Source organism: Mytilus trossulus, chromosome 14, assembly GCF_036588685.1.
Source record: "Mytilus trossulus isolate FHL-02 chromosome 14, PNRI_Mtr1.1.1.hap1, whole genome shotgun sequence".
NCBI lineage: Eukaryota > Metazoa > Mollusca > Bivalvia > Mytilida > Mytilidae > Mytilus > Mytilus trossulus.
This window is the reverse complement of record NC_086386.1, coordinates 1491608-1506845: the sequence shown is the minus strand read 5'-3', so window position 1 is coordinate 1506845 and position 15238 is coordinate 1491608. Positions and strand designations below refer to the sequence as shown.

General features: G+C 31.2%; 1 protein-coding gene across 1 annotated transcript; it reads left to right on the top strand.

The window, feature by feature from the left end:
• Positions 1 to 7: 7 nt before the first annotated feature.
• Positions 8 to 13530, top strand: LOC134696669 (lipoyl synthase, mitochondrial-like). The gene is made up of 11 exons (XM_063558588.1): positions 8 to 251; positions 1096 to 1328; positions 1939 to 2032; positions 2633 to 2713; positions 3525 to 3681; positions 6571 to 6628; positions 8218 to 8346; positions 9948 to 10093; positions 10824 to 10894; positions 11438 to 11549; positions 12361 to 13530. The coding sequence occupies exons 1-11, from the start codon at positions 183 to 185 to the stop codon at positions 12426 to 12428; spliced, it is 1218 nt and encodes a 405-aa protein (XP_063414658.1). The 5' UTR covers positions 8 to 182; the 3' UTR covers positions 12429 to 13530.
• The last annotated feature ends 1708 nt before the right edge of the window (positions 13531 to 15238 follow it).

Below are 15238 nucleotides of genomic sequence, written 5' to 3'. Positions count from 1 at the left end.
AAGTTGGACGTTGCGTAACTTTTCTTTCGTTCTCTTTTCTGTAAATTTTAGGGTCATTAATTATTTTGAGCTCATTCTATATCGAGTGCCGACAGATCTGTTTAAAGATTTTGTCCCAATGATGCCCAAAGTGTAGTTACAAACTAATAACACATTTGACAGTTCAATGTCAATGACCTAAAATGGCTACCAAAACAAAGTCGGGTTTCATTTCTATTGCATCAAGACTAAAGAAACCACTACTTATAGCTGTAAGCAAATTCAGAAAAATCTTTATTATTTTGTCATACATTTATAGGTTTGTTATATCACTTCTTTGAACATTTATACCATGTAAGTTTATAAACTGAAAATGTAGCTGCGGGAAAGTAAACATCAGTATGTTGATGGTTTTCTGTAATTCTGAAACTGAACAAGAAAAAGAGCTGCCATCATTGACAACTTCACTTTTACTTTATACCGCAGTCACACCGGTTGCACTAAGATCTCTTAAAAAAAATATGCAAATATTGACCATGGTAGTGCCATTGTGTAGATTGTAGAACGTTTGTGGTGTGGTCTTCATGATCATGATGATTGTGGCCAACTTTGAACATGTTTAGAACCATCGTGGTATAGTTATGATGTAATCAGGTCATAGTAGAAATGTAGCGAGAGCACAGTTAGGTCCTGGTAATGGTCACTTCCTTGTAGCGTAGCCAAGTGCGATTCTAGTTGGAGATATATATATTTTATTTTGATCTCAGAGCAACATAACTACGTCCATCACGTTCTCCCCATGAACCAACAACACTTCTACTGCAAGTATACCACTTTAAAACATCCTGTTCGAGACAAATGTCCGATATTAGAGTGCTCATTCCGTTCTCATCTTGTCATTGTCACATAAAATATATAAATGCTCTCCAGGTTTTGTTTGTCTGTATATAATTTGGACCTCATGTTCCTAATTTCCAACAGCTCAATCATGCTTGAAAAAAGTCTTAACTCATCAGATGGACAAAATTACTAATGTTTTGTTTTTTTCATAAAAAGAGAATATTGTAAAGGACTGTAGACACACAATTTATTATAATTGTTTACTTTTTATTTCAGATAAGAGAATACAATAAAAACTTGACATATAGACAGTACTCTGTTTTAAGTAGTGATCTCCGTAACCATAGTGATATAAAGGTTGGGAAATATTCCCTTGTTGACAGTAGAGAATATTCTAGCCTTACTCAGGATAAAAAAGACAAGATAGCCAATGGTCCAGATTTGGGAGAGTTTATAGAAAATAGTCTAGAGGAACAACCAGAAAATATCAAAAGGAAAAAAGGAGAACGGTAAAAAATACTATGGGTCATTTATACTTCAGGAGATTTATATATGAAAGTCTGACTCTGTTACTGTTAGACATGACATGTATCAATATAGAAGAAGGAAAGATAAAAACAATAATAGAATTGTTTTGTTCAGAATTAAACCTTTAATTGTCTCTTGAAGAAAGCTGATGTTAAATTCTTAAATAAGATGTAGTGAAAATTAAAAAAAAAAAGAACTAAATTGAATTACTGATTTAGTTTTAACTTGATATTAAAATAAGGAGCTGTGGTATGATTATCAATAAATCAACAATATGAATCCACTAAGAGTACAAATTAAGCAAAAAGTAAAAACACAAAAATACCGAACTCCGAGGAAAATTCAAAAAGGAAAATCAAAAATCAAAAGGCAAAATCAAAAGTCCAAACACATCAAACGAATGGGTAACAACTGTCATATTCCTGACTTGGTACAGGCATTTTCTAATGTAGAAAATGGTGGATTGAACCTGGTTTTATAGCTAGCTATAAATAATAGATTACTACCACTACATATGTAGCAAATTAATGCTACTTTTGTGTCTGAAATAAAAAAAATAGTTCTATATTATTCCCAAACTTGTAATTTCAGATTGCGATTACCACCATGGCTGAAAACAAAGATACCAATCGGTAAAAACTACCACAAACTGACCTCTGACCTGAGACAACTAAACTTACACACTGTAAGTATCAAACACTCTTTAATCTTTTATCTTTCTCTGGCAAATAGTTTTGTTCCCACTTTTACATATATATCTATTGAAGATAAAATCGATATTTGTAACCTTAAACTTAGTGCAGTACTGTTTTTCCTATTCTAACGGCATTGGCAATGCAAAACAAGAATGTATAGACTTTAAAATAAAATCGCTTCTATGAATCTCCAGGAATAATAATTGTTGGGCCTAAGCAAGACATAATAAAATGAAAACACTCAAACTGAAGGTTATTTCTTTAAATGCTCGATTTAGATAATATCTCATTATTACATTAATGGTGTATTTTGGGAAGCTGCTATTTTATTTTCAATTATATTGTATTATGGAACATTTGTGAATTCCAGCAATTGCACATGACACTCAAGACATGTCAGTTGAAGATTTGACTACATTTTAGCTATTTAAAAAAAAATTAAGATTGCATTAATTTTAATATTAATCATTAAGTCTAGGTATAGTCAAACAACTTATTGATATTTTCTTGAAACTTAATTAATTCCTTTGAATTTTGTAATATTGAAGTTCCAGCAATGACCTAATTAATGTAATGATGTTTTATTTTAGGTTTGTGAAGAAGCAAAGTGTCCCAATATAGGTGAATGTTGGGGTGGCGGTGATAATGGAACTGCTACTGCTACTATAATGGTACACTACATATTTTTTTCTACTGCAACAAACAAAATTTGTTGATAACTTAATAGTATTTCATTTAATTACCTGATAACAATATAAACAATGTTTTTATGTACACTATGTCAAGGCTTTTCCAGAAAAAAAAACCTGTGTAATAAGGAAATCAGGAGACACCTGTATGAAATAAGATTTGATATGATTGGCATTGAGACAACTATCCACCCGAGACCAAATGTCATACTATACTGGTATCGACAATGAACAAAACCCAAACTGTATAGCAAGCTGCATGTATAAAATACTCAAAAATGACAAATGTAAAAGATAAAAAAACAAGTAAACTAACAGTCTGATTTATGAACAAAACAATATTTAAACATATATGATACACAGCAACAAACTACAGCAACTGAATAAAAGACCCCTGACTTGGAGCAGACACTCTCCACATAAACTATTACAGTGTTGTAACAGCATAGCATAAAAGAAAATTATAAAAATCAGTTGAAAAGGGCTAAGCTCATTAGATCAATTCAAATCATCACAAAAACAACTTACATAAATACAAAACACACAAAGTTCATTTGTGAAAGTATTTGCAATTCAAAATCAATACCAACTTGTAAAAATTATGTTTCTTAGGCTCACGTATCAATCAGTTTTCACCCTTGTTTGTTCAAATATCTTTTGAAAAAGTAGTACTTCATGTAAATTTTATTTCTCAACCAAATTTTTGTGATTATGTAGGTTATTTATTTTTAAGTGATCATTATGTTAGATATTGATTTTATACTTCTGTTCATGATACTTTTATTGAAATTAGGTATTAGGAGATACCTGTACGAGAGGGTGTCGTTTCTGTTCTGTAAAGACAGCGAAGAGTCCGCCCCCTCCAGATCCAATGGAGCCCGTCAACACAGCCAAGGCTATAGTGTCATGGGGACTAGATTATGTTGTCCTAACTTCTGTAGATAGAGATGGTAGGTATATATACAAACTTACTTACATGAGAGCAGAACTTTGAATAATATAAACAAAATGGTTAAACTTCAATTAAATAACATTTAAACAACACTAGTGAGGTAAAAATCATCAAACTTCAATAAAATTCCCAAACAAAATGGCTACAAATTACAAATGTCTATTATAAATCAGACAATCACAAAAAAAAAGTTCCTTTGTAGCCATAATTATAAAAATTTGTAAGGGTTCCGCGGAACCCAGTGTCTCGCCTAATTTTGCTGTAACTCCCAGGCTCAACAAAAATGAGGAAAACAATCAATAAAAATATTCCTCTTGATGCTATCTTTTGATTGTCATGATTGTAAGAAGCTTCTGTTCAAGTTTGGTAAAAATTTCAGGATAAAACTATAACTGCAGATTGTATGTAATGTTAACTGGAAGAAAAACTAAGTATAAGTAAAATACAGATACACGGGTACCAAGTATTAACAAAATTTCCTTTCTAGATACTAGCTTTTGATCATAAGCAAGCTTCTGTCCAAGATTGATACAAATTTAAAATAGTATTTAAGAAAGTCATTAATTTTTTTTTTAAATAACCACAGAGTAAATGTGTTGTTTCCTGGCAGAAACCTAAGTCCATTTAAAAGTATAATACAGAAAAAAATAATTTATTTTTTTACAAAATTTACTTCTGGATACTATCTTATGATCATAAACAAGCTTCTGTCCAAGTAAGGTACAAACCCAGGATAGTTAAAGAAAGTTATTAAAATTTTAAAAACTTTAACCACAGAGTGAATGTAATGTTTCCCCGCAGAAAAACTAAGTCCATTTTATAAATAAAAGACAGAAAAAATAGAATTTTGTTTTTGCAAACTTTACTTCTAGATACTATCTTATGATCATAAACAAGCTTCTGTCCACGTTTGGAAGTAATCCAGTATAGTTTAAGAAAGTTATTAAATTTTCAAAAACTTTAACCACAGAGTGAATATTTGTTGACGCCGCCGCCGACACAGACGACGACGGAATGTAGGATCGCTTAGTCTCGCTTTTTCGACTAAAGTTGAAGGCTAGACAAAAAGCAAGAACAGTTATATGAGATCCAAATTATAAATATTTGTATATTGTCATATGTAAATGTTTAAGATATATAGCAACAAATAATTGCAACTTTCCTGTATCCATTGTACACATGCAAAGGAGTAGGTCAGGTAAGGCCCATTTTTGGCCCACAAATATAACAGTTTTTCAAAATTGTTAAAATGTAAACTTTTAGTTACTTATTGGACAGTTGGGTGCTTCTGCTACATAAATATGGGCTGTTTTTGACAAAACAATGCACATATATCGGGTTTTAGCACCATTAAGTCATGCTAAATTACTGAAATCTTCAAAATTCTATCATTTTAGTTAAATTTTAGACGGTTTCTGTGTAAAACGAAAGTGGCCGCATTCGTGTTCATCCTTTATATTGCAACATAAGTTGTATTTTATGATAATACATAACATATATAAAAGGTTGTGGATAAACATGGATGCGGCAACTTTCATTATTGACAAAAAACATCTGAAAAGTGACGTTTTTGGGCATATTTGAGAGATTTTTCATATTTGAGCTTCAATCAGATCATTTTTAAAGACGTAATCAGTCAAAATCGTTCACATAAACTAATTGAATCAAGTGAAATAGACACTTAAGGGGGTTCGCCGGTCTAAATCATTTATATAGGATTTCTCTATATTTTTCTATAAATGAACTTTATCTTATAGTTAATAGAAAAATAAAATAAAAAAGTGGGGTCACCGTTCATTTGCGCTCACAATCTGCCTTCGAAAGAAGCATACATTTTTGTAAAAGTGTTTTTTTTCTGTTGAAGTAATAGGAGAAATAAAGTTAATATCGAAATAAAAAAAGAAGTTTATTACAGAAATCGCTCAAATTTTACAATAATTTAGTTTAAGTCCAGCTTATATGGAAATTATATTAAAAAATATAGGTCACTGATGAGTTGAAAAAGATATTTCAATTTTAAAGCCAAAAAAAGGCATTTTTCCACCAAAGGGAGATAATTTGGAACTTTTTCAATGATGAATACATTTTAAAAGTCATCTGGGGCCAACACGAATTGATTGTTTTGAATGATTTTTGTACCATATGAGAAAGTAACAACTTCAAGAGGCAACAAATAAAATTTGTAATGAAAAACAAAGGTTTAATTTTTTTCTGAAATTTTGATACCCTCGAGCCTCCTTAAGTGTTTAAAAAGTGGTCAAAATCTTTCGGCAGATGAAACTGAAATTTGAGGCCAAAATGAGTTCTTACCGGACCTACTCCTTTCAGGTTCTCCCCAGAAATTTTGGATAGCATCACATTTGGCGAAAAAAAAAAAATTGTATTTTTTTTTTATTACAAAACAATCTGTTTAAACCAAGCAAACTTATAAGACAGAAGACAGGTGTATAAAGGGAACTTCTGACTTTCAGTTTTAAATTTTCCTTTGAAGTATTTTGCTATTTAATGGAAAGTATCTTGGATGACACTGGATATTTTACTGTCATAAGCCAGCTACTGTATCCATGTTAAAGTTGTTTAAGCTAAAATGAGTATTTCTACAGGATATACGAAAGTTTGCAAACATCATTACCACACTATCTTATGCTATTACTAATGGTATTCAATGGTTTTGAAGAATTTGAGAAATTTGGAGAACAATTTTGCTGTACTTTAACAAGATGTATAAACGTTGAACTTTGTTTTATCTCAATCAACAATTGCAAGTCAAACAGAATCAGTCCTATTTCAATCAGATTCATAACTTTTTAATTTACAGTGATATGCTTTATGCAGGTGCTTGATTAATTGATTTTATTTTATTTTCATGATTTATTTCCCTTTTCAGATATGCCTGATGGTGGTGCATCACATTTTGCAGAAACAGTCAAAGAATTAAAGAAAAGGTATGGTGACATATTGTGAATATATAGTTAGACATCTTCCCAATATTACTGTTCATGAATAACATGGATATAGGTAAAAAAAAAAAATTAGATCTTTAATGAATTAAAAATAATTATAGGTTGCATGCAAACTTTTGCAAAACCAGGAAATCAGATTTAAGTTTTGCTTGATCCATAAAAATATGTACTGTGGATTCATTTATTTTCGTGGGTACCAATTTTCGTGGATTGAGCAAAACTTACTTGTTCGTGGATATTTGATTTCGTGGTTTTGCTGATTTCTAAATACATTTCTAAGGAAAATTTGTTATTCATTAGACATTTGAATTCGTGGTTCTCTTGTACTCACGAAATCCACGTAAATTGGTATCCAACTAATAATAATGAATCCACAGTATATAAGAAAATAAATGAATCAACAGTATAACATTTAAGAACCTCCATACTTAATAATTGTAAAGAACACCTGACTTTAGAGATGATTTACACTGTTTGATTTATGTTTCAGACAGCCCTCCATACTTGTAGAAGACTTTTTTAGTGGAGATTCACACTACTGTAAACCAACTTATTTTCTCGAGCGATTTATTTTTCGCGACTTTCGCGAGTAAAAAAATAACGCGAATATAAATCGTCGCAAATATGTCAATCTTTGATCTTTTCTTAAAAAACTTCATGAAAGAAATCAGATAATCGCTAAATTAACTAGCCGCGAAGTGGTCAAGAAAGGGTAAACGCGAAATAAAGTATCCGCGAAAATAAGTTGGTTTACAGTATAGATTTTATGTTTCAGACAGCCCTCCATACTTGTAGAAGACTTTAGAGGATGTTCACACTTTATATTTTATGTTTCAGACAGCCCTCCATACTTGTAGAATGTTTGACGCCAGACTTTAGTGGAGATTTTACACTGTATATTTTATGTTTCAGACAGCCCTCCATACTTGTAGAATGTTTGACGCCAGATTTTAGAGGAGATTTTACACTGTATATTTTATGTTTCAAATAGCCCTCCATACTTGTAGAATGTTTGACGCTAGAATTTAGAGGAGATTTTACACTGTATATTTTTATGTTTCAAACAGCCCTCCATACTTGTAGAATGTTTGACACCAGACTTTAGTGGAGATTCACACTGTTTATTTTATGTTTCAGACAGCCCTCCATACTTGTAGGATGTTTGACACCAGACTTAAGTGGAGATTTACACTGTATATTTTATGTTTCAAATAGCCCTCCATACTTGTAGAATGTTTGACGCCAGATTTTAGAGGAGATTTACACTGTATATTTTATGTTTCAGACAGCCCTCCATACTTGTTGAATGTTTGACGCCAGATTTTAGAGGAGATTTTACACTGTATATTTTATGTTTCAGACAGCCCTCCATACTTGTAGAATGTTTGACACCAGACTGAAGTGGAGATTCACATTGTATATTTTATGTTTCAGATAGCCCTCCATACTTGTAGAAGACTTTAGAGGTGATTCACACTGTATGTTTTATGTTTCAGACAGCCCTCCATACTTGTGGAATGTTTGACGCCAGATTTTAGAGGAGATTTTACACTGTATATTTTATGTTTCAGACAGCCCTCCATACTTGTAGAGTGTTTGACACCAGATTTTAGAGGAGACTTACGATGTGTGGAGACTATAACAGACTCTGGATTAGATGTTTATGCTCATAATATAGAAACTATTGAAGAATTGCAATGGTAAAGTTATTAACTGTTAAGTAAGGCCACGTTTTTTTAATTTGTTGGTTTACGGATTTTCTCCATGAAAAAGTCGGGTCGGTCGGTCGGAAAAAAAAAGAAAAAAAAAATCTTTCAAGACAGAAAACTGATATGCAAAATAAAAATATATATTTCACCTTTCTAATATTTGTTTGTCATACTATTTTTTCATCGTTCTTAAATTTTAGTTTGATAATTATTATTGCTCAGCTGTAAACATCGCATGACATTGTCTAATAATTTCCCGTAAAAAAAAGGGGGGGGTACACTGACAAAGACGAAATTAAATTGTCAATTCACAAACAAGAAAAACAGATTCACGTCAGTTATTTGACTTAGCTTTTAATCAAAACTTGGTGAAAAATAATAAGCACGAAAATTGATAAAGAAAAAAAAAGTAAAAACGTCGTACGAAAATAAGTTTCAACACACGTGTCAAAAACGTAAAAGACTCGTCCATTGGAAAAACGAGAATAATAGGTTAAATAATCTGTTGTCATGCATTCCCGTTTTTTATCCAAATGGACGATATTTTTTTTATTATCTATAAAACAAGAAAATATCAAATGATTTGTTAAAATTCAGTATTTTAACTTGATGTCTTGAACTTCCACCTGTCCACATTTGGACAAGTCTATTTATATGAGAACATGCATCTTACGGACTGGTGACAAATAAGGGAAACGAACTTATTGTGTAATTGGTTTTAAACATAGGTTTCGTTCCGCAAAATTATTTGCGCAAACAACATTTCAAGGTCATTAATAATTGATTTGTCTATTTTTAGAAATGTAAACTGAAAGTTTCATTTTTCACAACAGAAAGTGTCATCACTTCTGTTAGTGATTAATGCATTTTATTTCATAAAAAAGGATATTTTAATTATTTTTCAGGGATAATGCATTTCTTAGGGTCAGCAAGAATAAAAAAAAGCCTGAAAATTCGATTTTATTTTTATTTTGGAAATCGGCAAAATCGGGTCGGCGGATCCGTAAACCAACAAATTAAAAAATCCTGGCCTAAGCCATGTTATGGTTTCCCAAGACTCATATATAAGGAACCAGCTGAAATACTGGTTTATATAGTAATATCCAGCTCCCACTCTGCACAGAATGACTTTAAGGTGGTACCCAACACCTTCCCTAAAATTAATTTGGCTCGATTAATTTTCATAAAATTTTGACAAAGTAATTACTTTGACCCTTTGACAAAAATATAAAAATTTCAAAATATTGAACCAACTGTTTTATCAGAAAAATTACGCTGGTTATATAGTAGTTTGACAAACGCTTATTTTGATCATTGAGAAGCTTAATTTTTCCTTTAACCACAGCGTCATTAAAACATATAGCTGATTTTACAGAGTTATCTCCCTGTAGTGTTAGTTACCACCTGAAGTTTATTCAGCAGCTCAACTGTCATATTAAAGTTGTAATCTGTGAGCACTAAAAAAAGATTTGTTCAAAGTTTAAAATTTTATGAAATGATAGATTGTTTCAATGCTCTGATGATATGATGGGGAAAAGATCAATGAATTTGTATAATTTAGCCTATTTTGATTTAAATGTGCATTCTTATAGGTTGGTTAGAGATCCTAGGGCTAATTATAAACAATCTATGGGTGTGTTAGAACATGTGAAGAAATACAAACCTGATATGGTGACAAAAACTTCTATAATGGTGGGACTTGGAGAGACAGAGGACCAGATATATAAAACTATGGAAGGTAAGAAAGATAGACATTTATATGTTATTTAAAGGAATTAGTTTTATAATTCTGCTACTCATATTAAAGTTAACTTATTACTGACTTTTCTCGAACATGAGGCTTGACATGTTTAAGTGTAGATTGTTTAAGGGCCTTATTGTTTTCATTAGGTTTAGATCATGTCTTAGAAAAACCCATTTTTGTCTTACTGGAAACAAAATTCACAGAATATAGTAAAACCCATTTTTTTCGCAGATGTAAAATTTCACGATTTTCATTGAATAAGGTTTATAAAAAATTTGACTTTTATTACTCGGCGGATTCAAAAATTGTATCAATACATTTACATGTGCCCTTTTAAATTGGGGAATTTATTTTGGCAATTTTGTTCTATAAGCGAAAATTTTCATCCCACTAAAAAAAAAACGCTAGGCCTATACAGTATTGTAGGAAAAATACCTAAGTTTACAGATGCCAAATGTAGTAACGTATGGTCAATGATCCTTTATAAATGTATAAATTGTTTTGTATATCTTGAAAACCAGATCTAGATGGAGAAAAAATTTAACAGGTGAAAATGTGTAGAATGTCAAGATCTGCCTAAGTTCTATTTTCACCAAAATAATCTTGTATTGTATCCAATTTCTTTTGAGTAAAATAGACTCCTTGGGTCCATTTGTTGCACTGAATCATTTACAAAGAAGAGCATTAACACTATTTATTGTAATGTATACATTTTGTATTTCAGATTTAAGAAAGATAGATGTAGATTGTTTAACTTTAGGACAGTATATGCAGCCTACTAAAAGACATCTTAAGGTATAATAATAGGAGAAATATGTTTTATATGTGATATGGAGAGTGTGATGTGGGAGGGGAATGTGCATAGGGATTGAGAAAAGTAGAGCTTAAAAGGCATTCAAATATATTTCACTATCTAAGGCATTTCCTTCTATTTTCCTGTTGTAGCTGAGAGGGCCTTACATCCCAAGTTGGTTTTTCATTATCCAATTTGAGTTGGCCTCAACCAAATGCTATGAAACTTATACACAATGCTTATTACCACATAATACAGATCAAGGTTCAAATTCTACAGTTATCATTCGTGCAATATAGCATCATAGTTTTCTAATCACTCACTCAACATTGGAACACAAGTGTCGATGCACCTAAACGAATGAATGATGTTCACTTAGATTAAATTTTTGATGGAAAAGCATCAAACTCAAAAGTTGTGTATTCACATAAACTATTTATTCATTTGAAAAGGTTCAAACCATTTATTAAAACTCTTCAAACTTTTATAGGTTAATGTTTATTTGATCAGCAGAGCAATGAAAACAATTTTATTCTGTATTACAGGTGAAGGAATATGTCCATCCAGATAGATTTAAAAGGTGGGAAGAAATGGGTAATAAAATGGGGTTCCTATATACAGCAAGTGGGCCTCTAGTTAGATCTTCATATAAAGCAGGTATGTTTACAGTGATTTACTCAACTTAGTGTCAAACATGATGTGACAGAACAACATAAATGGCTCCTCTCTCAAAAAAGCATCAAACCATTTTAAGTAGTGAAATTCGACACAGAAGTCTATATAACTTTCATTTTCACAAAATATCAAAGTCCAAAGCCAGTAAGTTCAGCATAAAACATTGAAGTAGTAACATGTGACAAAGCTTAAACTTGATAAATGGTTATACAAAATGATATAAATTTTTCATTTTTGTTGAATTAAAAAAGTCCCTTAATGTATCTGTATTGTTAAAGAAACTCATGAAAATACAATGTATAGAATAAAAAAGTTGACACATCATTGCTATCATAGTCATCTTATATATTCATGTTTATATTCAACCTATATGTATCTGCATTGTTACAGAATCTCATAAAGTACAATATATAGAATACAAAAAGTTGACACGTCATTGCTATCATAGTCATATATTCATGTTTAGATTCAAACTGTACTTACATATTCAAATATTTTGTTCAGTCTAAAAAAAATTCCTAAATAAAAGCTTACAACAGTTTTGAACGACAAATACATTTATTTACAAATTAGAGTAACAAATGTCCATGCAAAGCTCATTTTGCAGTTAATCCAAAAAGGCAACAAATTTAAAAAAAAGAGGTGGTTCATTATTGTCATTTGTTGCTTTAATTTATGAAATTTATTTGTTTATGGAATATAGTTGTGTTATTGGATTTCTGTATGATTGATGTTATACATTAAGTCTGTAAAAGTTGTCCCAAAAAAGAATATGTTTATTTTTATATTTCAGGTGAATTTTTCTTGACAAATATAGTTAAAAATAGACAGAAGACAGAAGAAGCAAAGATACAATGTTAATGGATGATGACTTTAATCTAAATAAAACAAAATCTCAGTATTAAAAGTATGGGCAGGTTAAAAATATGTTGTTTACAATATACTATCCAGCATCTACTCAAATCAGCAAAGTCTGAAAATCAATTTTATTACGGAAAAAGAAAAAATGTTTTGCCTTGACAAAGTTGTTGAATCTTGAAAAACTTAAGAATTATTTTGTATGGTTATAAAACAGAAATCAGAGGCGGATTTAGGGAGGGGGCCCGGGCCCCCCCCCCCCCCCCCCCCCCTTTTGGAAAAAAATTTGGTTGCTTATATAGGGAATCACTGAAGCGTGACTGGAGCGGGCCCCCTCTTACGTCAGTCAGTGGGCCCCCACTTCTGAAAAATCCTGGATCCGCCACTGGAAATTGTTATTGTATGTTACTGTATTGTTATTTGATGTCTGATTGAATTTTGTGTAGACTGCATATTACTTTACATTTACCTTTTATTAACCTCTGTGGATAATTGTCTCATTTGCAATCATACCACATCTCTTTATTTTTATATTGATAATAAACTAAATATGTTAGAAAGATTACTTTATTTACAATAATGGAAAATTAATCATATAAAGTTGTTATGTAATATGCAAAGAAGGAGTTTGTTTTACAGATCTCAAAAGTTAAAATGAGTCAACCCTACGGGGTAATCAAACATTTGTTTTGGTTAAAAAAAAATCTGAAAGGTAAGGTTTCATAAAATATGAACTTTGAAGCATTATGTATATATATGCATCATTTTCTGAAATCACAATAACGAATATCCCATTATTGTGCCTTTTTCAACAATGGTGAAAATAAATGCCAAACTAATTCCTGAGTTTACAGTAAATGTAAAGTGCTCAGAAGGAAAACCATTTTAACATGGACAGGTACCCTTTATAAAAAGGTATATTGAGACATAATTTATAAATCCTTTCTCTTTTATTTTGTATCTCCTTAGATTTTTTGATTAAATATGCATTGCTTTATTTATTATGTATGTTTACTGGTTTTCATTCTTTAATGATACCTTTACAAATAGTAATCTCTTTTGTATTTAATGTTATTGAATATGTAATAAAAATGATATAACATCATTAGCTAATTAGTATTTCTGATATTTTAAAAAGGTTATTGAAGGAAGATTGATAAAAAGTTCTTTAGATTCAGGTCTCATTGTGATCTTTTTATTATCGAGGAGATAGCATTATGTGTGTGCATCATTTCCTAAAATCTGATATCTAATAGTTAATCTACCTTATTTAATTTTTTATCAAGTGCAACATAAAGTTGGGCATAAATTTCTCAATTTATAATATTGTAAAATGATAGATTGCTCTCCTAAATGAGAGCAAAATGTTTACACACCAAATTCTTAGATGAAATAAGTATACAAGAGGGGGAAAGATGCCAGAGGGACATTCAGACTCATAGATCGAAAACAAACTGACAACACCATGGTCCATGGATAAAAATAAAAAAACAAACAGACAAAAAATAGTATACAAGACAAAACATAGAAACTAAAGACTTAGCGACACAACACCACTAAAACCTGTGGGTGGTCATGGGTGCTCGGAAAGAGTAAGCAAATCCTGCTCCACATGTGGCACCTGTTGTGTTGCTCATATTATAACAAACTCGGTAAATAGTATAATTTGGGTAGGTCATATTTGTGAAAAGGGAACGGGAATTGCAGTTACAACTTAAGGAACATATTTGTTATCATTTTGAAACGGATATTCAGTAGCAGTTAACTAAATTGTGATGGCATCCGTAAAATTTATGAAGGGATGATTTCAACTGCACCATTTGGAACTCTTATTTTAATAGCTTCCTTGTGAGCTGCAACCTCTATCAAGGAAATTATGATAAGAAATACAACACTGGGAATATCATATCAATTTGGATTTATATACTCTGTATGCAGGTGCTGCTTGAATGTTGCTACATAGAAATAGAAAGTTCACAATTAAGAAGCTAACATCATCTCTTTTGTCATAAAGTTTGGTTTTCAACTGAATCTCATTGTCAATTTCTAGATGTAAGTCCAGATATGATGCGAACTTAACTGTGTCTGCTGCATCTTGTATCTCTAGTTCGATGGGATAGATGCATTCAACATAGTCATCAAATTTTGAATTATTTATTGGAGAACATCATCTATATAGCGGAAAGTAAAGTTAAAGAATACTGCTCACTTCTTGTCTTTACTATGAAGTTCCTGTATGAAGGCAACCTCATAAGAATAAATGAACCTAGTTGGCAAGAAGAGGGGTACAATCAGTTCCCATGGAAATGTCGATGGTTTGTTAAAAAACACTTCCTCCAAATATAACAAATATGTTGTCAATCATGAAATCAAGTAGTAAGAGGTTTTGTGGAACACTTGGAAGACCAAGCAATATACCGTTGTGTATAATGACATATGTAATTTAGGTATCCAATACAGTGATTGAAGATCCAGTTCAATAGGAAAGTAGAACAGACATGATTTCCTCTTTGGTAAGTGTCACGGTGGTATATGTTAAGTTTCCAAGTGAATTGTCAATAACTTATCCGCGGGAAAGTGTTATTGACAATATTAAGGTCACCGGTAATAATGTGACCAGCTGGATTATATAAGAATTGGGAACTAGCAGCACAGGTGAGATATTTAAATCCTAAAAATGTGTTTGTTATTGAAAATCTTAGTTGCAATTGGTTTAGTATAGGCATAAGAAATATTGGTACAGACTGATCTTTAAAATAGGGAGGTTCTTTCAATTAAATTAATTTATCATGAAGGATATTGCCCAAGTTGAC

Coding starts and splice junctions, on each gene's coding strand:
- LOC134696669 (XM_063558588.1), top strand. CDS start 183: ATGGCTACCAAAACAAAGTCGGGTTTCATTTCTATTGCATCAAGACTA. Junction 3,682..6,570: donor AACTTCTGTAGATAGAGATG/GTAGGTATATAT, acceptor TTCCCTTTTCAG/ATATGCCTGATGGTGGTGCA. Junction 10,895..11,437: donor CTACTAAAAGACATCTTAAG/GTATAATAATAG, acceptor TCTGTATTACAG/GTGAAGGAATATGTCCATCC.